The sequence below is a fragment of the Charadrius vociferus genome, unplaced genomic scaffold, assembly GCF_000708025.1.
Source record: "Charadrius vociferus isolate BGI_N301 unplaced genomic scaffold, ASM70802v2 scaffold218, whole genome shotgun sequence".
NCBI lineage: Eukaryota > Metazoa > Chordata > Aves > Charadriiformes > Charadriidae > Charadrius > Charadrius vociferus.
Genome location: NW_009650084.1, coordinates 640321 through 665058, shown reverse-complemented (window position 1 = coordinate 665058; position 24738 = coordinate 640321). Strand labels below are relative to the sequence as shown.

The 24738-nt window shown below is 44.7% G+C and overlaps 1 protein-coding gene across 1 annotated transcript in view; it reads right to left on the bottom strand.

Moving 5' to 3' along the window:
- The window catches only part of LOC104292733 (microtubule-associated protein futsch-like), a 70489-nt gene extending 45978 nt beyond the window's left edge, over positions 1-24511 (bottom strand). Inside the window, exons 1-2 of the mRNA XM_009892149.1 lie at positions 21199-24511; positions 19896-20961 (exon numbers count right to left, since the gene is read on the bottom strand). Coding sequence (XP_009890451.1) covers positions 19896-20961; positions 21199-24511 — 4379 coding nt within the window. The remainder of the gene's footprint in view (positions 1-19895; positions 20962-21198) is intronic.
- Between the last annotated feature and the right edge of the window lie 227 nt (positions 24512-24738).

Below are 24738 nucleotides of genomic sequence, written 5' to 3'. Positions count from 1 at the left end.
TGGGCCCACCTCTCCAGCCTGTCCAGGTCCCTCTGGATGGCATCCCTCCCCTCCAGCATGTCTACCTCACCAAACAGCTTGGTATCATCGGCAAACTTGCTGAGGGTGCACTCAACCCCACTGTCCATGTCACTGACAAAGAAGGGGTGGGTAGCCTGGGAGGAATACAGAGGAATCATTCAAGCAGCCAGGGATCAGGTTAGACAAGCTAAAGCCCAGAAGTGATGCATCCCTACAAAGAGGAAGGCAGGCAGAAAAGCCAGGAGGCCTGCATGGATGAACAAGGAGCTCCTGGACTTTCCAGGAGCCTTGGAAAGTAGGCCTTTCCAGTCCTGGCGGCTCCTCTGATGTATTTGGACTGCAGCCTCATTGTCCTTAGGCTGTTCTACCATGGCCAGGGCCTCATACCTGTTGCACAAGGGTACAAGGGGAGGGGACGCAGGCAAGGAGGGGGTTCGCTTGCTACCCCTAACAGAGACTTGCCTCCATTCACCATTTTCTGGTAGGCCACTGCCTTCTGTGCCTTCAGCCGTACAGGGCAAGGACATGATATCCCTGGATCTTTTTCTATTTCCGGTGTCTGGCCCGGTCTCTCTTTCAAGGAGCTCAAGGCCTAGATCCACCAGTCGATTTCTTTCTCACTCTTCCTGATACTCCTTAGTCGCTCAACTTCCTCCCTGAGCTCTGCCACCAGGCTCAGCAGATCATGCCTGAGCTTCTCCTACCAGGTGAACCCACTTCTGGAACTGGCAGCACCCTCAGCACCCTTCTTGCATGAACTGCTGCGCAAACTGATGCGCCAAGCCCTGACTGATGCTCCATGCCCTGTTTGCCCGCTCTGTTCGCAGCGCTCCTGGTCGCTGCGCTCCTTAGGGCTGCCTCATCTCAAGCTATGTCCTATTCCATAAGAAGCAGGCAGAGTTACCATTACAGGTGTTTAAATACAGCAATTACATGTAAATACATAGTGTTAGCTGCGAATAACATTATCTATTTCACTTCATTGTCTGTATGCAGTTAAGGGTTTATCTAAAAATCACACATTAAGGAGAAAAATCCTTAAAATAATGACACAGTTTGGTGTAAACAGAAGAAGGTATAGCTATCCATTCAGGAAGAGACATCCATTCCTTATGTGGAATAAGTCAGGAGTTTTGTAGGAGCACGTATTTCCATTTCATAATGCATGGGTACAAGGGCACCGTGTTTAGGTTAGATCACCAAATTCCCTTTCTGCAAGTTCTCAACTTTGTAGCATTGAACTCTGTAAAGTTAACATGCTCCAAAGGAGGTTGCTCTTTACTGTACCTTTCTGCATATTTATTCCTTACACATTTTTCAAACTCACAGGCTGAAAGAAAAATACGGTTTGTGAAAGCCCAAACTTGGGTTTAACAGCAAGAGCAGTTGAAGCTTCTATCAACTGCAGGGTTATAGCAATAGCCATCTGTACAGATATGTGTAAGTATTTACATGTAATTGAGGTATCGGCTGAAGCAACAGGTTATTTTTAAGTTCGTTTGAAAGGTAAGAAACTTTGATTGCAACATGTAGGATCAAATTATGACTTCTCCCAGGCTTACTTTGTCAGGTTACAGATTATATCACACAACTAACACTGGCGCAAAAATTCAGTTCTCATTTTGTGTTAATTTGCAGATAAATGTCCCCCAAACACTAGTGTTATCACTAGCTGAAACATTGTCAAAATAAACATTATTTTATTTCAATTTCCTTTTTATATTTCAGGTATTTCTGACACTGTTCTTTCCTGTCTTAAAATAATCAAATTGAGGAGGAAAGTCTAGCACTGAAAACTATCAGCAACAATTTGGTATTCCCGTGGCTTGCTGTGTAAGTGGTTACAAAAATAATATGTTCTCAGCCAGCTGTTTGATTCTTTTTTCCATTGAAAGTGCGGCTGACATGTCAACAATATACCAGATTTTTTTTGACAGAGATATATTGTTTTAGCTATGTGTGAACTTCTGAAAATTACACAACTTAATTTGCTGTTATTGTCCAGTGAGCCATAACAATCATTGTGTATGACTGTGCTGCACATTTGTATTGCTTCTGCAACAGGTACCTTGTATTTCTGTATTTTCATATTTCTCAACAACATATTTTTCAAGGATTTTCTTCTCAGAAACTCCGATAGTATTATTTTTGTAATAATTTCCTTTTACATGACTTTGTGCCACCACCATTCCTGCATAAGCAATTGATAAACTTGTGAACACAGTCAAGTAAGCTTTTTGTTAATTGTCTTTCCTGACATATGCAGAATTGTTTTTTGCAAAAGTGCATCTTCTTATTAGATGTTGATGGAAAACTGTTGATGGAAAATTGACCATATTCATAATCTGTATGTAGATGCAAATCAACCCACCAAAATCCATAAGTAATACTTAGAATTGACATTAGACCATTATGGTTTTGCCTGCTGTGGACATGCCCTGTAGGGGCCCTGATGCTCTGCCCCACTCAGTTGCAATTTAGCCCATGGTATCTACATGTGATGAATCCGTTAAGTATTCCAAAGAGTGAGTCTATAAGTAATCCCAGCTGCAATTCTCCTAACCACGCTGTTCTGGAAATATCTCTTTTTGCATTTCCATGGCAGCATAAATGCCCTATATAATTTGCTGAGAATTACAGACTTAGAGTATTTAATGGTTCTTTATACGTGTGTAACATGTTAGTTTGCACAAATGAAACAACTTTCAGCAGAGAAAGCTCAGATTCAGTACCACAGAAGTCACTGGGATGGGGAAGGAAGGGGCTGAGTGTTTGTCATGCCTCTCTTAATCATTTTCAGTTCTTTGTTTCAGCCTGTCCCAGTCCCCAGCATTCAAACATCTGTGGCAGTGCAGGACCAGAGAGCGTGCAAATCACTCAAGGAGAGGGGATGATTCTCCTACAGCGTGAAAAACTCTCACTCAGGCCTTCACCTAAGCAAAAAAAGATGATTTCTCTCTCCAGCCCCAGTGCCCAGCTCTGAAACCCACCCAAGGCACGGAGCCTGCCAAGGCTCAACGTGGGGTTGCTGAGCCAGGAGGAACGCCACTGGGAATCTCAGCAGTCCTTCTAGCTAGAAATATCCGGTCCTTGTCTGAAAGAACCTGGCTCTCACGAAATATATGGCACACGTCTGCTCTTTGTGTCACATGACATGTCTTTTGATTGTGTCACCAAAAAATAGAGGCTGGGGGCTATATGTTAAAGCATGCCAGATCTTAAATGTGAAGGTACAGCCGCAATTTTACTTCGCCTTTGAGTAGCCAGGGAAAGCAAACATGAAGGAGCTGCGGGCAGAGACAAAGCAAGTTCAGCCTTCCATCCAGTAGAGAAAATACTACTGCATTGGATATTGCTCTGAACACCACAGAGTATTTCCCCTGCACATCACAGGATCAAATATAGCTCACAGCAAACTTGAAGGTCTAGCACCTATATGGAAGCTGAGAATAGATCAGTTAGGTACCGGGAAGATGTCAACTGCCTGAGAATGTCCTCAGACCCACCTCGTGCTTCAGAAAAGAAAAAAAAAAGAGAGAGCATTTCCACAAGGAGGACTTTTGGAAGTCCTCTTCTAGGGAGGACTCAGCCTCTCAAAGCGCACCATCAGTATTTGACAGTGTGACTGAGGAGCAGCTCAGGGAACTGATGCTGTTTAGCCTGGAGGAAAGGAGGCTGAGGGGGACCTTATCGCTCTCTACAACTACCTGAAAGGAGGTTGTAGTGAGGTGGGGGTCAGTCTCTTTTCCCCAGCAACAGGTGATAGGACAAGAGGTAATGGCCTCAAGTTGTGCCAGGGGAAGTTTAGATTGATATTAGGAAACATTTATTCACAGAAGAGGTTGTCAAGCATTGGAACAGGCTGCCCAGGGAAGTGGTTGAGTCACCATCCCTGGAGGTATTTAAAACGTGCTGACGTGGAACTTACGGACATGGTTTAGTGGTGGACTTGATAATGTCAGGTTTATGGTTGGACTCAATGATCTTAAGGGTCTTTTCCAACCTAAATAATTCTGTGATTCTATGATTCTATTCTACTCTCTGTGGAAAAACACTGGTGGGTCTTCTGATTGCAGTGGCTACAAGGGATGGTTAGTGTTTGCAGTGTAGTTTCTTGTATGAAACAAATACCAGATTAGCAAGGTGTTGTGTTTCCCACAGCAATGATAGTGTGTCCCTGGCAATGTCATTCATATTCCCAGGGGAGAAAGCTAACACTGATCTTTGCAGTCAAGCTTATGTGGTGATAATAAACAGTACTTAAAAACCTCACAGTTGCTGTCAAGGGTCTTCACAAAGGAGACGTTTGTAATGAAATGAGAGACAGCTCTGATGGACTGTTTTCTGGGAAGAAATAACGATTAGGTAACACTTACGCAAGAATCAATGGTTGGTTTTAGCTTTTCAATGGTCTATTTTTCTGCTCGAACACCCTTCAGTATCTTTTGTAAATACATCCTCCTGTGCATAACTGGCTTTTGTGACTTCCTTGACCCACAGAGCTATCTTCAAATGTTCAGGTGCAGACCGCATTTAACGTTTCTCACTAAACACTTTTGAAAACCAGTGGAATAACATCAAATAATATTTGAGAAATTTGCAGCAGATGCTTGCAAAGAGCAAAGCTGCAAATGCCAAAATGTTGATAATAAGGACATGCGAGATGCATAGCTTGCCACTTCTGTTTTAGCACTTAGCTTTAATTAAACTAAAAACCTATGCTGACCAAAGGCATCTGGGATCTCCTCCCTGAACATATGTAATTCACAACCCAATGTTCAACACAGTAATTGAGTTAATGATCTGTGCTATTAAAGACAGGTAAAAATAGTTTAGAAGTGAGGCAAAATCCCTCTTTGATGAGTGTGAGAAAAGATGAGGCAGGACACCACAGAGAATCACTGCATCAGGGTTTCTGCAGCTCTAATTTGAACATTGCTATATTTAGAGGACCTGTTGTACATATCAACAACACTAATGACTGCCAGCAGAGACAACCATGTTCCTAGAGCCAGCGACATTGTGTGCAGCTCTCAGGATTTAGCTAAAGCATGTTTTTGCCTAGCAGACATTAAGTTATTAATTCTTTTTGTTTCCGTCAAATTGAATTATGCTTCTCTTTTACCTCTTCTTCCCTTTGGGTTGCCATTTTAAAAGTAAAACTGTGTGGAACAAAGGACTTACAAAGTAGGGCCTGAGAGGTTTCCATGGGCAAAATTAGCTTGAGATAAATGAGTGATGTAGAGCCAACCCAAGAATAAGCATGTGTGGAGTGCAAGGGGAAGGGTGGCTCAGGGGGCATTAGGCTGGACCAGTTCAACTGGGTACAAGATCTGACTGCTCAGAATGGGTGAGAAATTACAACTATTAATGTTTAAATCTGATAGTGGAGGGTAAGAAGGTATATCACAATGATACCACCCACAGCACCAATTCCCTGTGAGTGTTCCCTACTGGAATATTCAAAGGCAGCCCTGGGTGGTCAGTTTGTACTTTAAAGAGTGGAGTGAAAGCATTTTAACTACCTGAATTCTGATCAGCTACCTTTTAGCTCTGTAACTTTACAGCTTTTGGTTCTCACTATTGTCATGGTTTAACCCCAGCCAGCAGCTAGGACCACACAGCTGCTCGCGTGGTTCTCCCCCTTTCACCCCAGAAGGGCAGGGAAAAGAGGGAGAAAAGTGGGAGAAAGGGAAAGGAAAAAAAAAAGACTCATGGGTTGAGATAGGCAGTTTAATAGAACAATAACAGAAAAGGAAACTAACAATAACAATGACACAAGTCACTCACCAGCTGTTGAATTGGTACCTTACCAAGCAGCGATCCCAGATTCCCCTCCCCTGCCAACCCCCATTTATATACTGAGCATGATGTCTATGGTATGGAATATTCCACTGGCCATTCCTTTGTTCTGTCTATGCTCCTTCGCAGCTTCAATGGGAAGCTGAAAAGAGTCCTTAAAAAGTATACATTGCCTAACAACAACTAAAACAATATGCGTTCCTGACATTTCTGTCACAGCGATCACTAGAAAGAAAATAAACTATTTCCCAGCTGAAACCAGGACAACTATTTAATGGAGTGAATGACTTTTCTACAAAACTTTGGGGGTTTTTGTGTTATGAATGGTTACTGTATTTTTCTATTGCCTTCCTTTTATTGCTATTCTGTGGTGCTTCTAATATTTTGGGAAACAAGTCAATCCCTACCAAGAAGCTTGTCTCCCTCATGACTCAATCCTGAGAACAGCAGAGAGTAAGACTCCTGTAATCCCTAGCAGGGGACACGCAAACACATTTGCCGTATAAACCCACATTCGGCTGTCAGAGGGGTGTCCTGGGCTGGCCCAGAATAAAGGAGCCGTAGCAGGGCAATGTTCCTTCTGTCTTTGCCAAGGGCAGCTTTCTTATCACCATTTGCTACTAGCAAGCTGTTTGCTCACAGATCTACATGCAGTGCTGAATGATGATATTCATAGGTGATAGAACAGCCTCATTAAAAAAGCTTCTGACGAGCTGTGGTCACTGGGGAATGCAAGTTGAATGGCAAGTGGTGGGGGGTCAGAGAGAGCACTTTGATCTACGCCTGCAGCAGGAAAACAGCCAAAGAAATCACTGTGCAAACATTATCGGGGAATGTCAAAAGGGCCTTGAAGCAAATTGTGTAGGATTTGATTGTTGATCTCAGCAAAACACCCTCCAAATCTTTTCAAGTCTGGAAAATAGAGAGAGCCAGATCCTACAAAGCGCAGGGGCTCCAGCAGAAGCACTTGGTTGTTGGTTTGTGCTCAGAGCAGCTACTGAGCCCACTGCAGACATGACATCAAAACCCTTGGCCTTGAAGTGGCACGACTTTCCAGAGATCTGCGTGGTGGGCATCCACAATGACTTGTCTGGGGTGGAGGGAGACGGTGCTCTTACTGGAGAGGGTTTGCCAGGGGTGCAGTCTTCCTCTCAGGCCTGCACCACCACGTCATCTAAGTGACAGCGAACCTTGGGATTATTTTTGTCAGCGGTAATCCGTGGCAGCAGTCAAACAATTATCAATCCTATAGGATATGAAAGTACATTCTGTGCCAAGTGGTAACGGGGCTTTAAGGCCTCAGTGCTCCGGTACTCCTAAGACCCTGTAGCAACTTCATCCTCAGCTGAGCCTGGAAGCCCTGTGTGCATTGGGCAAGGCAGAGGTAATGGCTTAGAGAGCCTTGCAGCAAGCTGAAGAGGTTTAGTCAGCCAAAAATGCTGGGAGTTTTCAGCCAAAAAATGCTGCGGCAGATTTCAGCCAAAAAATGCTGTGGCAAATTTCAGCCCAAAAATATGCAAAGGGAATGCCCCCAGGCTCGTGAAATACACCAGTGATGTATTGCCCCTGCCTCCCTTAGCTCTGCCCACATGGCCCACAAACTGCTGTGGGGTCAAAGACAAGCTATTAAGACCTAGAAATGATGTAGAGTCTCTGGGTTGCTGGAGGGATGAGGTAGTAAGTGCTGCTCTTTACCAGCAACATGCTCTTCTGAGCATAAATCAAGAAGTTTTCCTGGTTATTACCACTCTGCCTTTGCTGTGCGTTTCTCCTTTCCTGGTTCTGTAGGAAACCTCCATCTTCTTCTGCGCTCCACAGCCGTTTGCCGGCTCAGAGAGCATCCCTGCAGCAGCACTGAAAGAGCTCCAGTCATGGCAGCAGGCCTGCAGCACTGGGTGCTGGGTGTGCAGAGGAAAAGCCACAGGCAAATACATCCACATATGTGTCCAGGCTCTCGCAAAACCCACCCATTCCCTGTGTGCAAGTAGGGGATGGAGGTGGTGGTGGCAGAGCAAGGGGAGGCTGGTGTTTACAGAAGTTCTCGAATCAGGGCTGGGCTACAGCACACAGCTCATCTGGTCTTGCGATTTGTAGAGACCAACATGATGGCAGAGCTCAGCCCTGGTGCAAATGTAACAGGCCTGGCGTGTTTGCTGTGCGTTTATGGTCCGATAGCTGAGATAGCATCCTTCTGCAATGCTAGAAATGTTGGAGGGGCTGTTGCTACCTGCTTTGCAGCCATACTGGCAGCAGCAGCAGCAGCTGCCTGTCCCTTGTCCTGTCCAGGGCTCCAAGATGCTGAGGACCCTGCCTTCCTCCCCACCAGGGCTCCTTCTGCAGCCTGGGGTGGTAGCAGAACAAAAATTTCGAGTTATCCAGGGAGGAGTGGGTACCAGACTGGAGAACAGGAGGGGTGGAAAAATCCCTGCCTCCCTGCCATATTTTAGTTATTTGGACACTAAATTGTCACCAAATTTGAGATTTGCAGCCAGGACATAGTATGTGTGTGCGTTTGTGTAGTTGATCATAAAAGCACATTGAAAATGTTTTGTTTTGTTGGGTTTTTTTAATAGCTGTGAGTGCTTTCTTTAACAAAATACCAGTGAAGCTTCAGAATGGAAAGATTACTACATTACTGAAAACTCTGTTTGTTTTAGGGGTTTTCCCAGGAATTAATGAGCAGCTGCATGTTGGAAATACATTCCTACTCATGCAGCTCTCAGGAGGGCTCAGAAATCTTTATTGAAAAATAAATGGAAAATTTGACCCACAAAGCAAGTTCTCTATGTTTCTTGGAAATACATGATTCACATTTCAGCCTCATTTTATTACTCTTGGACAAGACAGAAATGTAAGGGGAAAGGTAGGAAAGTGGAAAGGAAGAGAGGGAAGCCAGCAATAGGAAATGCTTGTGTCACAGGATGAGCTTAGTAGAGTTTCCATCTGGGCAGTCAGGGAAAAACATCTATTCTTGTGTCTATTAGAAGTACTCTTTTCAATGTCATATTTTTACTTTTGCAAAGTATTCATATTTTTGCTTTTGTGAATTGGTGAAGGAGTCCAGACGAGTTTAAAACACAGGTATGGATTTTGAAAAACTGGTACGGAAAACATATTTTCCTAAAAGTATGTGATGATTCAGTGCAGCCCAGACTCAAAATTTTTACCCTCTCGGAGAATTTGGCTCATTGTGGCACAGAGATTGATAATGCTGTGAGTCATTGCTTGAGTCTTAGTCTTGGACCTTGCTGTGCGACCTTTGGAATCAATCAGTAAATATGGGTATCTCTTAATTCATGTCTATGTATTACTAAAGACTGTGGCGGGAATCAGAAAATTATAGCGTGATCATCATATACCTTTACTTTGCCTCCTGGAAGAGCAGTCCACAACATTTTGTGCTGTGGACTGTGGCTGCTGCTGAAGTGGGTGGTGAAATTCCCTATTTCCATTGCAAATAATAGTATTTAATGATCAGCCAGAGTACTGATATTACCATCTTTCAGGGCAATATCCTTATGCCTAGCAAACAGCTGGCCATGCACACAAAATTAAATATTATGGGAGAGGTGCTGGGGAGGTTGAAGAGTTAACCCTTAGCTGTCATCTTCAGGCGATATTCGTTTTTTAGACTCCCTTAAGGATGCAAGGCTGTTCCCCATCTGCAGGCCAGCAAACAGCCACGTCTCCAAAAGGCAAACTCGCCATCTGCAGGCCAGCAAGGCCCCCCCCACGGACCGGGGTACGAAACACCCCCTCGAGCTCGGGGACACCTTGCTTACCACGGTCTTAGGATTTGATTTTATGCGCCAGTTAGCAAAAGGCAATTGCCCTTTGGATGTTATCCCAAAGAAGTGTGGAGTATCTGCCTCTGGAGCTTAATTCTATCTCAGTGGATTGTTTAAAAAATTAAAAAAAAAAAAAATAGACTTGATGTTCTTCTGCAGCGGGCTGTTTTTACCCTTGCTGGCAGTCTCCTCAAGCCTAGTCTGCCTCTCAGCTGTAAGGAGAGAGCACACTGCAGGGCTCCTGCCCGCTTCACCTTCCCAGCCCAGGCCTTAACACCCTCTCTCTGCTACAAGAAATCAGCAATGGTTTTTCCCATGAAACATCGTTTTGATTGGAACATGCTGTTCCTTAAGCATTTTTTTTTTTCCACGAGAACATGTATTATTTTTGAAAGATACCAAAACACGGTATTTCAGGAAGTTTGAGCTTTCTTGGTCAGGCTGGAGGAACATTATTGGAATGCATTTTTCTATTTGAAATAAATTTTAAGGGAAAAAAGTTAATTTATTTCAGTGTCTGTCTTGTAGTGCTCACAGTTGCCTCCAATTAACAGTAAAAAGTCAAAACAAAAATGTTTCACTTTTATAATATTGTTTCCATTCAGCCCTTTAAAAAAAAATGAAGAGGAAACTGAGGCAACTTCAGTTTCACCCCATTTTGAATAAAAGCTGTCTCAAAGCTGCCAAAAGGAAAACACACATAGTCCAGCTCCCCCAGCAACACAAGGGTTTGTAAGCACCAGAGAGGAACCAGAGAATCTGCAGCCCTGCATTTGTCAGCCCTGTAAACCATGCCTTAAACACCATCATCCAGCACGCTAATGAGAAACAGCAGCGTCTTGTTACTTCTATGCCTCCTGCCCATAATTCACATTTGGCCCCACTGGCCGTTGCAACTGTGGGCGAGACCCAAGCCTGTCTGCCACGGCCTCCTCTGGCTCTTGTTGGAGGTTTGGTGGTGGTCTTGTCCCACCTGGAAGTTCTGCTGTGGAGAGAGCTACTCTGCTGCCGTAGGGTTACAAGGAAGGCAGGCACCAGGTGAGGGGCTGCCCAGTGAACCTGGTAAAGCTTTGGGGTCCTGTCGCTGCTGGTTGACTGAATATGCTCTTACAATCCTTCATCAGTCACAGGGCACTCAAAGAAGAATTTTAATGATCTTCACAGAGGCTGTTGTGATCTCATGGCCTGCAGAAGCGAAGCTGCACTGTTCTTCAGCCCCTAGGAAGTGGAAGCTTATCTCATTGTAGTTTAGCCCCTGAGATTTGCAAACAGCTGATTTTTTATTTAAACCTGGGTTTAAAGGAGAAAGCATGAAGAAAGACCTGATTTTGCATTTCTGTTTGCTGAGACTCGGGTGCTAGTGATGTACGTTGCAGACCAGTGGCCACTTATTTTATAAAGATATTTTAAAAAGTTGGTGAGCCAATTTTTTAATACAAAACTAAGCCTCAGTGTTAGCTTGTTTGAAAGGGAACACCCAGATCTTGTGCCTGTGCCACATTTCTGTGGCTTCTAGGTGAATTCTGAATAGGAGGGACTGAAGTTAATAGAAAATAATAAATTTAATCTTCAGTCTGAGTTTTCACATTGCTTGGAAACTTCAGGTGAGCTCTTGGTGCAGCCAAACAGGCGGTACATCCACATACATATACTTGTTGCAGACTTCCACGGCCCAAAGAACTTGTATGTCATGTGTACAAAGACAGGCGCCAAAGCGAGGGGGAAAATCATTCATTCCCATTATGCAAATGGAGAAGGAAGGCATAGAAAGAAGCTGATTCTTTTGATGTCAGAAAGACTTACTGTTGGGGTGGGGGGGGAATCAAGACTTACCTGTATTTTCATTGTATTTTCTTAGAAACAGCTGGTGCTTCAACGCTTGCTTCCACGTGTACAAGTCTGTTTCTTCTAATTCTTAGTGACATTCAGCTTCATATTCGCTCCTGCCAGGAATCGTGCTCCCACACACTTTACATGCGCCCTTTGTGCCTTTTTCAAACATGGGTTTTACAAGACGGTGAAGAGAAACACTAGAGGAACACCAGAATTCCCCAAGCAACTGCTAGCAGCAGTTTGAGTAATGACAGGGGAGTTGCAACTTGTTTAAATGTAGAGCTGAAAAAGCATTGCTTGTGTACGGGATCACTCCGATAACCTGCTCGCGTGGGTTGTCTCCCATCGCAGCTCTGCCCACTCCACGCTGCACTTCTGCCTGCTCAGTGACCATCTCACCTAAACAGGTCCCCTGGAGAATTTAATACTGGAAGAGCCGAAGGGGAGGTGAAGATCAGCAGCGATGATTTTGGAGGAAGAGTCAGATGCACGAGACAACAGCAAACGTGGGTGCACAGCCTCTGTCCTGGTTTCCCTGCGCTGTGGGCTCAGGCTGGTGCTTGATGGACCCTGGCCATGGCTGGCTCCCGAGATTCCCGCTGCCTGTCCTCTGTTTTTCAGGGGGGATACGTGGATGGATGAAGTGTCAACAATTGCACAGATGGTTTGTGATGGGGAGGAACAGAACTGAACTCAGCTCCTCCAAAACATCTTCAGATAGGGCAGGGTGAACCCTCAGCAAGATCCCTCTCTTCCCTTCACCACCGTTTGCAGGAGCAGAGGAAAGGCCCAGCTCAGGCAAGGGCCGGGGTGTCTCCCCAGGGTTTGGTCCTCACAGGCTAGCCCCAGGTTTGCCTGACTGCTCCGGCCAAGCGGCAGGCAGGGCTGGAGCGCTTGTGGGTCACCCAGAACCACTCTGTGTAACTGTATTTCCACGTTTAAGGGTTCAGTTTTACCCAAGTTCATGTTCTGGAGGGGACAGCATCCAGCAACCTCAACAGTAATGCTGTTTTGCTTAAAGGTTATATACGAAGGCGGAGATGCCTGAGGCCTTTCTGCAGCTCTGAAGCACTAACGTGGTCACAAGGATATTGGTTTCTCCTGCCAGCCTTGAATCACAGGTAGCCGAACCTGATCCAGCCCCGTCGCAGCACCAGGTTTGTTTCAGGTGTGAGTTTAATCACTCCCATCGCCAAGCAAAAGCAAGATAGAAAGTCATGTCAGGTCATGCAGCCCTGGTCGGCCCACCCCCCAGTCTGTGGGCAGTGTGGGAGGAGGAGGCTGTCCCAACAACCTGCTCCTTAGCTTGCCACTGCTCCTATTTTGGTGGCTGGAGTCACCTCCTTGGTACGCAGCCTGCTCTTTGCCTGGGTTCGGGGAGCTGTGGGGGGGACACAACAGCCAGGAGCGAGCTGCAGAAAATGCAGCTTGTCGTGCTCTTTTCAAAGCCACGACATTTGCATAATTAATGCTCTGCATTTTCTACCTATTCCCAGCTGTCCCATGAAACTCAGCATGTGTCAGCTCTCATGGGCGTAAGGAAAACAGTTTGCATACTGATGAGATACTTACAGGCGCTGTTTGTCTTTGTTTCTCATGCTCCTTCCTTGATAATGACAGAATGATTACAAGATCATTATTTTGTATGCTTTTATTATTTTCATCCTCTCGACACACAAGTAAGACTCAGTGGTACAAATAAGTAAACCCATCTCAAAAGGAAAACAGTTTTATTAAGAAATCTGTGTGGTATGACAATGGTACAGACTTTCTTGTTACATGATGAGTGTAATTTAAATGAGTTAATAAAGAAGGTGTCTTTTGGGGATTTCTGTTCTTCTGCGATAAGTCTCCCGGAGCCTGGAGGTAGTGAGAGCTGAGATACATTTGGTGGGGCCTTGTTTGGATGCTTGGATCACTGCTGCCCGCACTGTTCCCATTCTTCAGAAGAATGAAAGATCTCAGTAACCAGGGCTAGCAATCCAGAGCTGCCTTTGGGTAGTCAATTGTATTGGTACAAATCCCAAGGGACACAATCATCTCACTCTGAAGGTGTAACTCCATTAGACACAGTTGTTTCTTGGTAAGGATGGACTGGCTCTGCAGTGTCCAAGAGCTTGCTTTCTTTGATTTCTCCCAGAAGCCTTGGGGAGCACAGCAATGGGAAGCCCTTGCCTTCTTTTTAGGCTGCATCCCAACCATATAAAATTTCTCTCACCCCTCTGCAAGGGTCAGAGTGACTGGTTTAGCAACTGCTGTGGTACAGGCCAAAAAGGCATACAGTCTGCAGAAAGTGGTTGCAATTCCTTGCAGTGAAAGCAACCTGCACTGTCTGCATTCACCCACAGGGCTGCGGTGAGCTGGCTGGTCCCTGCACGCCAATTCTTTTGTTCACAGACTTTCATTATTTTTGTAGGTGCAGCAGCAAGTAGGTGCCTGTGACACTCTCCTGTATTTCAGAAATCTGCTTTATTTTTTTTTAGAAGGGGCTTTGGTTGCCTGACATAAGACATCTTACCAAAGAAGGTTGATTTTCTGAGAGCAAGTGATGAACACTTCCCCAGAAAATGCCATCCTTTGATAAAGTGTCCCATGTTGGATATTGAGTCAGTATTTTAAAATATAGGCCCTGATAGTTATTTGGTGGCTTTCGGAGGATGCATTATAGATCAGTGCATTATAGATTTCTATGGCTTTATTTTCTCTGGAAGTTTTCCCTATGGCAGTATGTTTCTGCTGTTGCATGACAAGCATCATTGAAGCCTGCTGTAGCACTTGCTTGCCAAGTGAAAATCCTACTATTTTACAGAGCTGTTGCACCTGCAGCTCTGTAGAGTACAAGCAACTGAAGGCACATAAAGGGCAAAGCAAGTACAGTAACAGGAGGTGTGTAGCAATTCCCCAAACTATTGCAGGTCCTTCAGGTTGTAAGAGGTAAAATCCTGACCTGCTGATTATTTGGCTATTCAGTGTACAAAAAGTCTTGGCAGGAAAGCAGACACCCAGCAAGACTTTTTTCCTACGTTGAAAGTTCTCATCAAGGCGTGAAAAATGCTTCCTTCTATAAAAAGAGACATTCATGGAAATGAAAAAGAGAAATAAAGCTTAGAGAACATAATGCATTTTGGAAACCACATAGTGAATGAAGTAGAAAATTGTTTCTGCTGACAGCTGATAATACCCCTGTACTTATTTGTCAGGTAACAGGTAGCACAGATTTCCTTTAGTGTTCCAGAGCAACCCCCTACACCCCTGGGTGTTCAAGGCCAGGCTGGACGTGGCCTTGGGCAACCTGGTCTAGTGGGAGGTGTCCCTGGCCATGGCAGAGGGGTTGGAACTCGATGATCTTCAAGGTCCTTTCCAACCTAAACCATTCTATGATTCTATGATTCTATAAATCCATAAGCATCCTCACTTGTGAGATTACTCTGATCACACAGACAAGCTCCTTTTGGATGGCGTCCATTCCTTACAGGCGCGGGAATAAAAGAAGAAACGGTTCCCGACATTTCCCTACTATTCTCACCACTCTTCCCGCTTCTCCTGTCTTCGTCACTGCTTGCTTGCAACCTGCTTTACAAATTCAGCCGTTAGGTGGAGCGTTTCTACTGTCAGCAGCCCAGGGACTTCATCTGCGGCATCTGCGGGCTGGGAGGGATGCTCTGCCGGGGTGCTGAATAATCCCTCTGTGCTGGGATCTGCTGGCTGCAGGTGGACGTGAAAAACGCTAAAATGGGGGTGTGTGTGTTGCATTTTAATCTGAGGTCTTTTCTATTCTCTTTAGTGCTTTCTTCAATTGCCAGCTCCGTTGACATCCAAAAAAGTACAAAGGGGAAAATCTGAGACAGATGGTACAACTTAAGGTATTGGTCCCTACCTTTTTTTTGTATGTGTTAAAGGTTGTTTGAGACACAACTGTGGAAGATGCTGATAAATTACTAAGTTATTTCACAGTTCAGAGCCAGAAGTGTGCATTCATTAATTTTTTTTGTTGCATTTGAAAAATTTGGAATCAGACAGCGCTACTGGGGCAGCTGTTTCTTCCTGGTTTCGAGGTCTGGAGAAAAGTAGTGACACATTTCCTCATTTTTATGTGGGCTGGTCGTGTTGTGTAGTACAGCACTGGCCTGAGTTCTTCCACTGGCTAAACCTTTTCAGGGCTTGGGCTCTTTTTTGCTGTGAGTAGCTGTGCTCTATATGCCCTCTTTCACTTAAATAATAAAAAAGAAATCAGCAAGCGGGAGCTCTTTGTTACAGTTTCATGGAGACAAGTCTCATCCAGCATGGCTTAGCAGCCCTTTCTGAGCTGGGGAGGGGAGAGGGAGCTCTCAGCCCTTCCCCTGGTCCCTCTGAGCTCTCTTGGTGCCTGAAGCCCTAGAAATACGGGCATCCCATTCCCTTCATGAAACTTATGCAGAAAGTGGTGGTTTCTTTGCAAAGCTGGGACCCTGAGGCCTGGGTTTGTCCCACTCAGCTTCAGATGCCTCAGTCAAAGGCTGCGTGGCTGCAGGAGATGGAGGGAGAGTGAGGCACATCCAGAGGGCAGTTGATGTAGTGCTGAGTTTGGGGACCGAAGGCAGAGGTTTGTCCTTCAGTCAGAAATGCAGGAGGATGAATGGGGCTGCTGGAGACGATGGCCATATGCTCAACTGCGGGAAGGGGACTGTGCTACCACACTGCTGTGCAGTTTGTTCAGGGCCGTGCTTGGCTATCCAAGTCACCCCAAACCAATCCTTTTGTGAATCCTGTGTTACTAAGCCCATCTGAGAGGTGTCCTGCTGATGTGAGGTGCTTGGGGAGATTTTACTATGGTCTAATTAGAGAGGACATAAAAAATGTGAAAGACACTACTGATGGCTGCTACCGGATGCCTGCCCGGCTTCTCTGCTTGCCCCAACCTCTACTCCACCACCTACCACCAAAACCCACCTCAGACCTGCCTTTTCAGCTGGGACCCTTCAGTTGCCCCAGGTCCAGTTTGGAGTCAGGACTCCCCTTAAAAACCTCCTTTATTCAGGCTTTCAAAAACTCCTGGAAAGCTACGCTTTGGACAATCCAAAGCAATAGGCTACACTCGGGGAAATGGCATTGTCATTCATTTTGCCCAGTCCCCTTAAAAAAATCTCTCTCTATGAGAGGCTAATTCCATAAGAAACTGAAATTTTAAACTATGTCACCACAGAGGGGTAGCATTGAAAAACCTTTTATACCTGGGCTTTGGTTTTTCTTTATTTTCTGTGTGCCTGGCCTGGTTTTCATTGTTTGTCTGTATCTATAGGCAAGCCAGGGCTTTAAGGAAGCATTACTAAAACTGGTGAAAAAAATTCCTGCCACATTTAGTGTGGGCAAAGGACACGATGCCTTCAGTGACCTGAAGAGATGCACTTTAGTAAAGCAGAGGGTTTGAGCGTGGTGGAGGAACAGAACTGTACAGAATTACACCCGTCATGCAAAACCACAAAAGCCAAGAGGAGTACTGGCAGAAGCATCAAAAAATATCTGTTAAGTGACATAGCAGCCCAGGAGGCCTCCTGTCACTGTCTCCCTTGTGATGGAGCGGGAAATAAACTTAAAGGACAAGAGAGGCACAGGGCCTGTCCTCCTGGGGTGAAGGAGGCCAGGAAGGACTCCTGGAGACTGGGAATGAAAGTTGGTTTTCTATTGTGTATCTGCCTCAGGCAAGGGTCTCACCAGGGCTCAAGCCTGGCTGTTTGCACACTATCTGGCACAGCTGATGTAGATCTGTGTACCCCTCCTTGAACTCTTGCTCTTTCTGAAATAGGCATTTCTGGCATTTCTTTGCTTATCAGCACTGCTAAATTTCCTGCCAACTTGATCAGAGCAGCTTATTTTGGGCTGTTGACTGCAAGTCACACCGGTCTTCTACTGCTCTTGTAGCCATCGCCACTGGAATTTGTATGGCCTCACCCTCTCCTTTCCTGGAGGATTAATTGTGTTAACTCCTAAAGTGAAAATCCATGACTTGCTTAAGTGAGGCATTCCCCTCAAGGTTGCATTTAGTGCAAATCTCTGTCCTGTTTTAAGTGCACTTCAGGGAGGAACGGTCAATTGATGTGGCTGGATGATTTATGTCTTACCAGCAGATGTTAAGGCATGCAGCAACCTAAAAGTTAACCCCCAGGAGATGACTCTGCCTGACTTGCCCTGAACACAGGGTGCTGTGTCTGGGTCTCCTAGTGCTGTATCTACGTTGAGAAAACCAGACATTGCAGGTGTAAACTGGAAGAGTTGAGGGCCTCCTGGTACACACTGACTCGTTCTCCTGGGGGGTACCTACTTAATATCTGGCAGACAGACGTCCTTTAATTTGTGACAGCATAGTGATCTTTGCAGGTGTCAAAAAAGGGTAAAAAAAAACCCCCAACATTAAATTTCTTTTAAAAGATGAGAAAAAGAATACTTAAAACAACTTCTCCTGTGTTGGCAGGAGAAGACAGCTAATAGAGAATTTACTATTCAAGTCTGGTGCAAAAGCTTTATGTTATAAGGGCTTTTCTTAAATGGGAAATGAAATCATGGACAATAAAAAGTAAATTATGGTTTAGGTTTAGTACAAAGTGGCCTTTATGGTTGCCAGCTCATAAAAGCAGTGGGTGAAACAAACCTCTGCACAGAAGAGCAGCCTTGTACCACCAATAAATCCCATTTAGCCTCTGCTTTGAGGATCTGTGTGATGTACATATGTGATTTTCATTTTGTCAGCCTCCAGATGCCAGAAATCCTAATTCTTGACATGTGGTGAAGGAAAAGAAATCAAAGCCTAAGCTTCTTCAGCCGTCAGGGGACATGATGTTCATGTCCCCTCTTCCTCCCAGCGGCGTCCCTGGCCGGGCCAGCCCGGTTGTCACGTATGTGACTCATGTGCTTTGTGCTGGCAAATGGGTTTGATCTCAGCTTGCTGCCAGCCTGCTCTTGTGCTTGTTCCCTTGCTGACAGTGAGTCAGGGCGCTGTGCCAAGCTGGGCTGGAGGAACAGCCAGCCTGCGGCTGCATGGAGTGCAGTCATGGAGAGCGTCTTAAAAATTGAAGGGAAGTCACTGCCACGGGGGAGCAGGACTTCACCTGTGTAAACCTTCTCTCTTTCTGGGTAGCTCTGCAACTTTGTGAAGGCAGGTCCTTAGGATATGCCTTTAGGGTTCCTCCACAGTAAGTTTTAACCTGAATGCGTGGTTATAACGCTGAGATGAACTGGCGTATGGGAGAGTGGTGCTGTAAGATTTCTCTGTCTGTCACAGCTTTGCTTCACCACCTGAGGCAGCAACCCTGGCCTCACTTCTCCAAAACAACGTTCGTCACGTGCAAACTTTGTGCAGAAGCCACTATTACTGTAAACACAAATAATCATATCCCCTTAGTAGGATTCAGTGACACTGGCTGCTTCTTACTGCTCCGTTTCACATTGCATTGTAAAATAAACACCTCCTAAGACTTTTAATGTGATCTGCAGCACCTGCCTCATGTCTGCGTGTCTTGGAGTGGGACAGATGTCCCAGGAAGAGCTGAATTGTCCTGGCAAGTTGTTGAGTCTTTCTGGCCTCAGGGCCTTTCAGTGGTGAGATTTTCTGAGCTCTTACGCTTGTTGCATGTTCATCTGCAATAATTAAGAACCCCTTGAAATGGTGTATCTTTACAACAATAATGCATACAGTGTATGGCCCAAGTGCAAATAGCTTCAAAGGAAGTTAAATCACTATTTTCCCAATATTAATATTAATGAGGCTGAACATTTGCATTTGTGCTAAGTCCTCTTGTAGCATCAACGTTCTTTGAGGATTTTTCTCCAGATGAATGAAGCATTCCCCTCCTTCCCTCACTACTTCTACTAACAGCATCACTCAGTGCAGCAATAGATCAACAGTTCCCATTAATCTGTGAAAAGGCAGAGCTTAGAACAAGCACTTTTTGACATAATTAAATCTGACACTGCCTACCAGCATTCCTGGAGAAAGTACTAGTGGAGTTTCTTTAGAATATGTAAATACAAATAAAGTTCACCCTGAACAGTTGTCTTTGTTACAAACAAAACCCATTAGTTAGCAAGGAGAGTCTGGAGCGGGGCTGAATTCACACAGATCTCAAAGCCCTTCTCATATTTCATTTATAACCTGATGATTAATTCAGTGATTAGCTAATTCACTTGCAGTGATTAATTTAATTCATGTCTTCAGGCTAATGTTTAAGAAAGGAAAAAAGCCCAGCTCAGATAGATGCACATCAATGTCCTTGTGACTGAAAAATGGTAATATAATGCCCTGGAGAGTAAAGGAAAAAAGAAAGATCGAGAGAATCGGTGGCATGATGAGTTATAAGCTCTTGCCTAGTCTGTAGCTGTATTTTTTAGCTGTGATGTTTAAATGTGTCAGTTACTCTAATGATCAATGGTTTGAAAGATGAATCTAAGGGTCTTTCACTGTAGCTTTCCACTGTGTACTTTGAGAATGACGCTGCTTTAGAGCAGTCCTCCAGTTCTGCTTTTCTCTCATTTGTTTTGCCAGCTGCCTGCCAGCTCCCCTCCCTTTCAGCAACACCTTTCTCATGCCTTGCCAAATTCTTCGATGAGAGCACTTGATACTTCTTAAATCCAGGCTGTCTTTTTCTATTTCCAGCAGGATTTTCCTCATCTTTTGATGCAACATGAAATGAGGATGATTTGGGGGACTTCTCTGCATTAGACAAACCAGTCTCTTTTGAGACAGTATTTCTTTTACAATTTATGCCATCAGTTGGCAATGGAGTTTGATAGCTCTTGAAGTCACCCATGGGGCCTTCCTTTCCTGAGCCATCGTTGCTGTGCTTCTCTGATTGAGCTGAAGAGTGTAGCTGGTATTCCTCTCTTCTCTCAGGTCCACTCTTCATTTCTGGACTACCAGTTTTATACCTTGTTTTTTCATCAGGTGGTGGTGGAGATTGCTTCTTTTTGGCTGTGGCATTCTTTTCTTGAGGCTTCACCAGCGAATTTGAAGATGGGGACTGGCACATCCCAGAACCTGGATCTTTGCTTTTGTTGTTTACATCTCTTGCATCAGGCTTTGTAAAGCTTTCAGATACAGTTTGTTGTTTTTCTCCTCCTGGAGTATTTTTCTCAGGCTTTGATGATTTACTTGAAAGAGATAACTGATGGTTTTTATCATCCTCCTTTACAGCCTTTGCTTCAGTTGACCTGATGTCCTCTGCTGTTGGTGTCTTTTGCTTTCTGTCTCCTGAAGTACTTTTTTCTTGGGAATTCACCACGTTCTTTGAAGAGGCTGACTTCTCAGAATTTGGATCTCCATCTTTTTCTTCAACAGCATTAGTACCTGCAGAAGGTCGCACTTGTTGTTTTTGTTCTGGAATATTTTTTTCTTGAGGCTTAACCAATGTTTCTGATGATACTGATCGGTACTTCTTGGAACTTGTGATTTTTTTCTTCTTTTTTGCAGCATTAGTATCAGATGCTGTAAAATCTTCACATCTCGTTTGCTGCTTATCTCTTCCTGGAGTGTTTTCCTCATGCTTTGCTGATTTTGTTGAAGGAGGTAGCGGATACTTCCCAGAAGGCTGGTGCTCATTATCCTCTTTTACAGCCTTTGTTTCAGGTGACCTGGTGTCCTCTGCTGCTGTTGTCTTTTGTTTCATCTCTCCTGAAGTGTTTCTTTCTTGAGGCTTCAGCACTTTGTTTGAAGGTGACTGGAGCTTCTCAGAGGTGTGTTTAGTCTTTTTTTCAGCCAACTTAGTTTCAGGCTTTACAAAGTCACCTGGTGACATCTGCTTCTGTGTCTCTGGAGGGGATGATTTCTTGTCTTGCTTCACCAATGGATTCAGTGATGGTGTTTGATTTTTAGGATCACATGAAGTATTGCTTTCTCCTTCACAAATCTTTTTCTGCTGCACTGGTTCTTTTTTCAAATTGGGAAGGGTATTCTCCTCATCACTGGTCTTATTGTCCTGCCTTGATGCATTTCTTGTTGGCATTGAATAATTCTTGAAGTTTGACTTGATGTTTCTTTCCTCTGCACTGGCATTTGCCTGTTTCATTGGTTCATTTGATGAGGACGGGTTGTGTTTCCCATTATTGCAGCAGATGTTTTCATCTACTGTCAGATCACCTTCGTGTTTCACAAAATCTCTTGAAGGTGTTAGACATTTCAAACTCTGCCCATTATTTTTCACTCCTTGAATGTTGGCATCATGCTCTGATGACGGAAACTGGGGTGTCTGAGTTCTATGAGCATTCTCCTCATTTGAAAAGTTATTATCATGATCCATGGTATCACTTGGTATGGATACTTGTATCTCCTCAGATTTATGCAAGACATTTCTCTCTTGTATCTCTGTATCCATCTTACCATTTTCATGTTTCGTGTCATCATCTGATGACAAGATCTTATCCTTTTTATGTTTGGAGAATTTACAACTACTTTTTGCATGCTTCTTTTGGTCTGAGACCAATTCAGTTGAGGAAGGAAACAGGTTCTCTCCCAGCATATCACTTACTTGCTTCATGGTATCATCTGAAGTTGGTGTTTGGTTCTTCTCCAAGGGTAATAGGGGTTTTCTTGCTAGCATGGTTTTATTTTCATCTTTTCCTGGCTTCTTGGTTGTAAGTGAAAGACAATTCTCAATGCTCTGACATGTATTTGTCTCTTCGGCTCTAGAGTTTTCATTTTCTGTTTCATGATTTGGGGACAGCACTTGGTTCTTGAAATCACATGCAGTTTTCTTCTCCAGTGTAGTATCATTTCCACAGTTTGTCAACTCATCTGAAGAGGGTAGTGGGTGCTTCGGACATCCATGGCTGGCATGCTTATCTTCCACACCACCAGCTCCCTGTCTCACCAGATCAATAGGTGCAAGGGCTGGGGGATTTCCAAGAGTGTGATGGATTCTTTGTCCTGCAATCCCACTCATTGGTGTTGGCAAAGGGTTTGATGAGGGTGACTGGCATGCCTCAGATTCAGGCCAGGGCATCTCATCTGCAGTGGCCTCTTCAAGCTCAACGAAAGATTTGGATTGACTGTGACAGGTCTCCAGGTCAGTCAAAGTACTCTTGCCCAGCGCTTGATTGTTTGCATGATTCATCATTTCATTTGAAGAAGATAATTTGTGCTTCCCAAAATCTTCTTCTGTGATGTAGAAGCTGTGCTTCACAAGGTCACCTGGCAAAGGACTTTGTGTCTTTTCCAACTGAGAAGAGATGTGCTCTTCTTCTGCAGCACCAGGCTTCTGCTCCTGGCTCTTGTTTGAGGAGAATGTAGGTTTGGTCTGATTTACATCTGAATTTGATATGTCAGCACTGAAATTACCGAAGTTATTTTGTGGGCTGGGTATTTGAGGAGGCTCTAGCTGCTTGGTTTTGGATTCATTTTGCATTTGGCTGTTGGGTGTTTTATTCTCCTCTTCCTTTTTAGTTGGGACATCACTATCATTTTTGCTAGAAGTAGAGGATATTTTGTCTTCACTGTGATATTTCACTCCTTCTTTGGCTTCCTCAGCATGTTTGCCTCTTAAACCTGGTGCCTCTTTTTGGACTATTGGTGGTCTTTTGCAAGAAGCTGGTGTTGGGACAGTTAGCTGCCGATCCTCCATTGGAGGCTCAACTTCATAAGATGCTTGAACTCCTGGAGAGTGAAGTGGCAGAATGCTTTCCAGTGCTTTCTGCTCTGGAAAACAATTTTGGTCTGCAAAGAAAGGATCCTTTTCTGGCTCTGAGCGCTCTGTGTCAGCTTCCTCTGAACTGTATACATACATCGTTATTTCAGGAATCTCACCTATATTAGTATCCTGAGAACTTTGTTCATGGGATCCTTCAGCTGTGCTACAGTAAGGCAAGTTAGAAGGCGGGATGTCTTCCTTGACATGTTGCACAGCATTGGTAACCCACAGTAGTGAAGATGTATCAGGCCCAACTGGCGTGGTATTCCTGTCGCAGTCTAGACTACGTTCAGACGAGGGAGGAATGCAGTCTGCAAGAGCTTTGTTTTTACCAGTAGTAGAAGAGCTATCTAGATTAGGGTTAAAGTTGGGTGCTTGCTTTGTGGAGTCTATTTTAGCCTCAGTATGATCCTTTGTATCAGACGTGACCTTGGCTGCCACTGTTAACTCTTCTTTGTCCTCCCTGTCCTGTGCTGCATTTGCTGGTGTTTTGCTCTCACCAGGCTCTCTGTCAGACCCCCCTTTTTCCTTCAGTGGTGTGTCATGACCGAAAGGCTGCTTCGCGGCATTGTTTTTCGACCAGCTCCAAGGGTGGTTAATTTTGGTAGCGATGCTGAGTCTGGGCACTGGGACGGTGGAGCACACTAAATATTGGGACTCTGGACTGTTTATACCTGTGGCTGTCATTGCTGCCGTGCGCAGCACTCTGACCTCTGGCTTACGAATGGTTTTTCTGCTCGGGAAGTTTTTGGTCTTTTTCTCACCTTTGCGCAAGAGCGATGCTTTCACCTCTGCGGCTGAGCAGAGAGCGCTTTGTTCAAACTGCTCCTTCAGTTTGGACAGGACTGAACTCCTGTTGACTATTTTTGGCAAACCACTGTTTGGCACCTTCTTTTTCCAGCTGGGAGACTTCTCCTTGGCTTCTTTTTCTTCAGCAGCTAAAAATTTCTTCAGGATGTTCTTCACCGTGTTTTTCCCACTGGCGCCGCTCCACCTGGCCCTCTCACTGGGCGCTGTGTCTGCATCCTCCTCTGCTGCTTTTCCATCTCCTTTCCTGTCTCTGCTTCTGTCCAGCTTGTTACCAGCCCTACTCACCCACAGCTTCTCTTTAATGACCAGTTTGCCGACTTCTCTTCTTTTCTTGGTGTATGGCTCACGGTTGTTGTTTAGAAATCTGGACCGCAAGAGCTGAAATCTGGTGGGATGCTGGCCCCTGTTTGGATCTGGACACGGCTGGTTATAACTCACCTTGTTTTCTTTACCTTCTGCCCATTTCGTCCTCTTGCTGCTGAGCTGCGGATTGCCAGCTGCGAGCTCGGTGACGTACAGCAGCAGGCTGCTGAGGACAGCAAAGGCCCCTTGCTCTGTTGCCATCCTATTGAGCTTCTTCTTCAGCACCAAAGGGTCTACCAGCATCTTATCATCTCCACAAAAGCGTGTGCTTTTGGTGCTGTGCAAGAGAAAACATGAATGTTCTTTTCAAGTCATCAACATTGCTGCTCCCTCCTTATTCTGCTTTAATGGCATGCTGCTGTGCATAAAATGGAAAAAAATACTTTAATTTAGAACTTCTCAAGAGAGTTGTCGTTAGTGGCCTGTTAAAAAGCATGCAAAGTGCTTTATAAGCTTCGTGAGGCACAGTG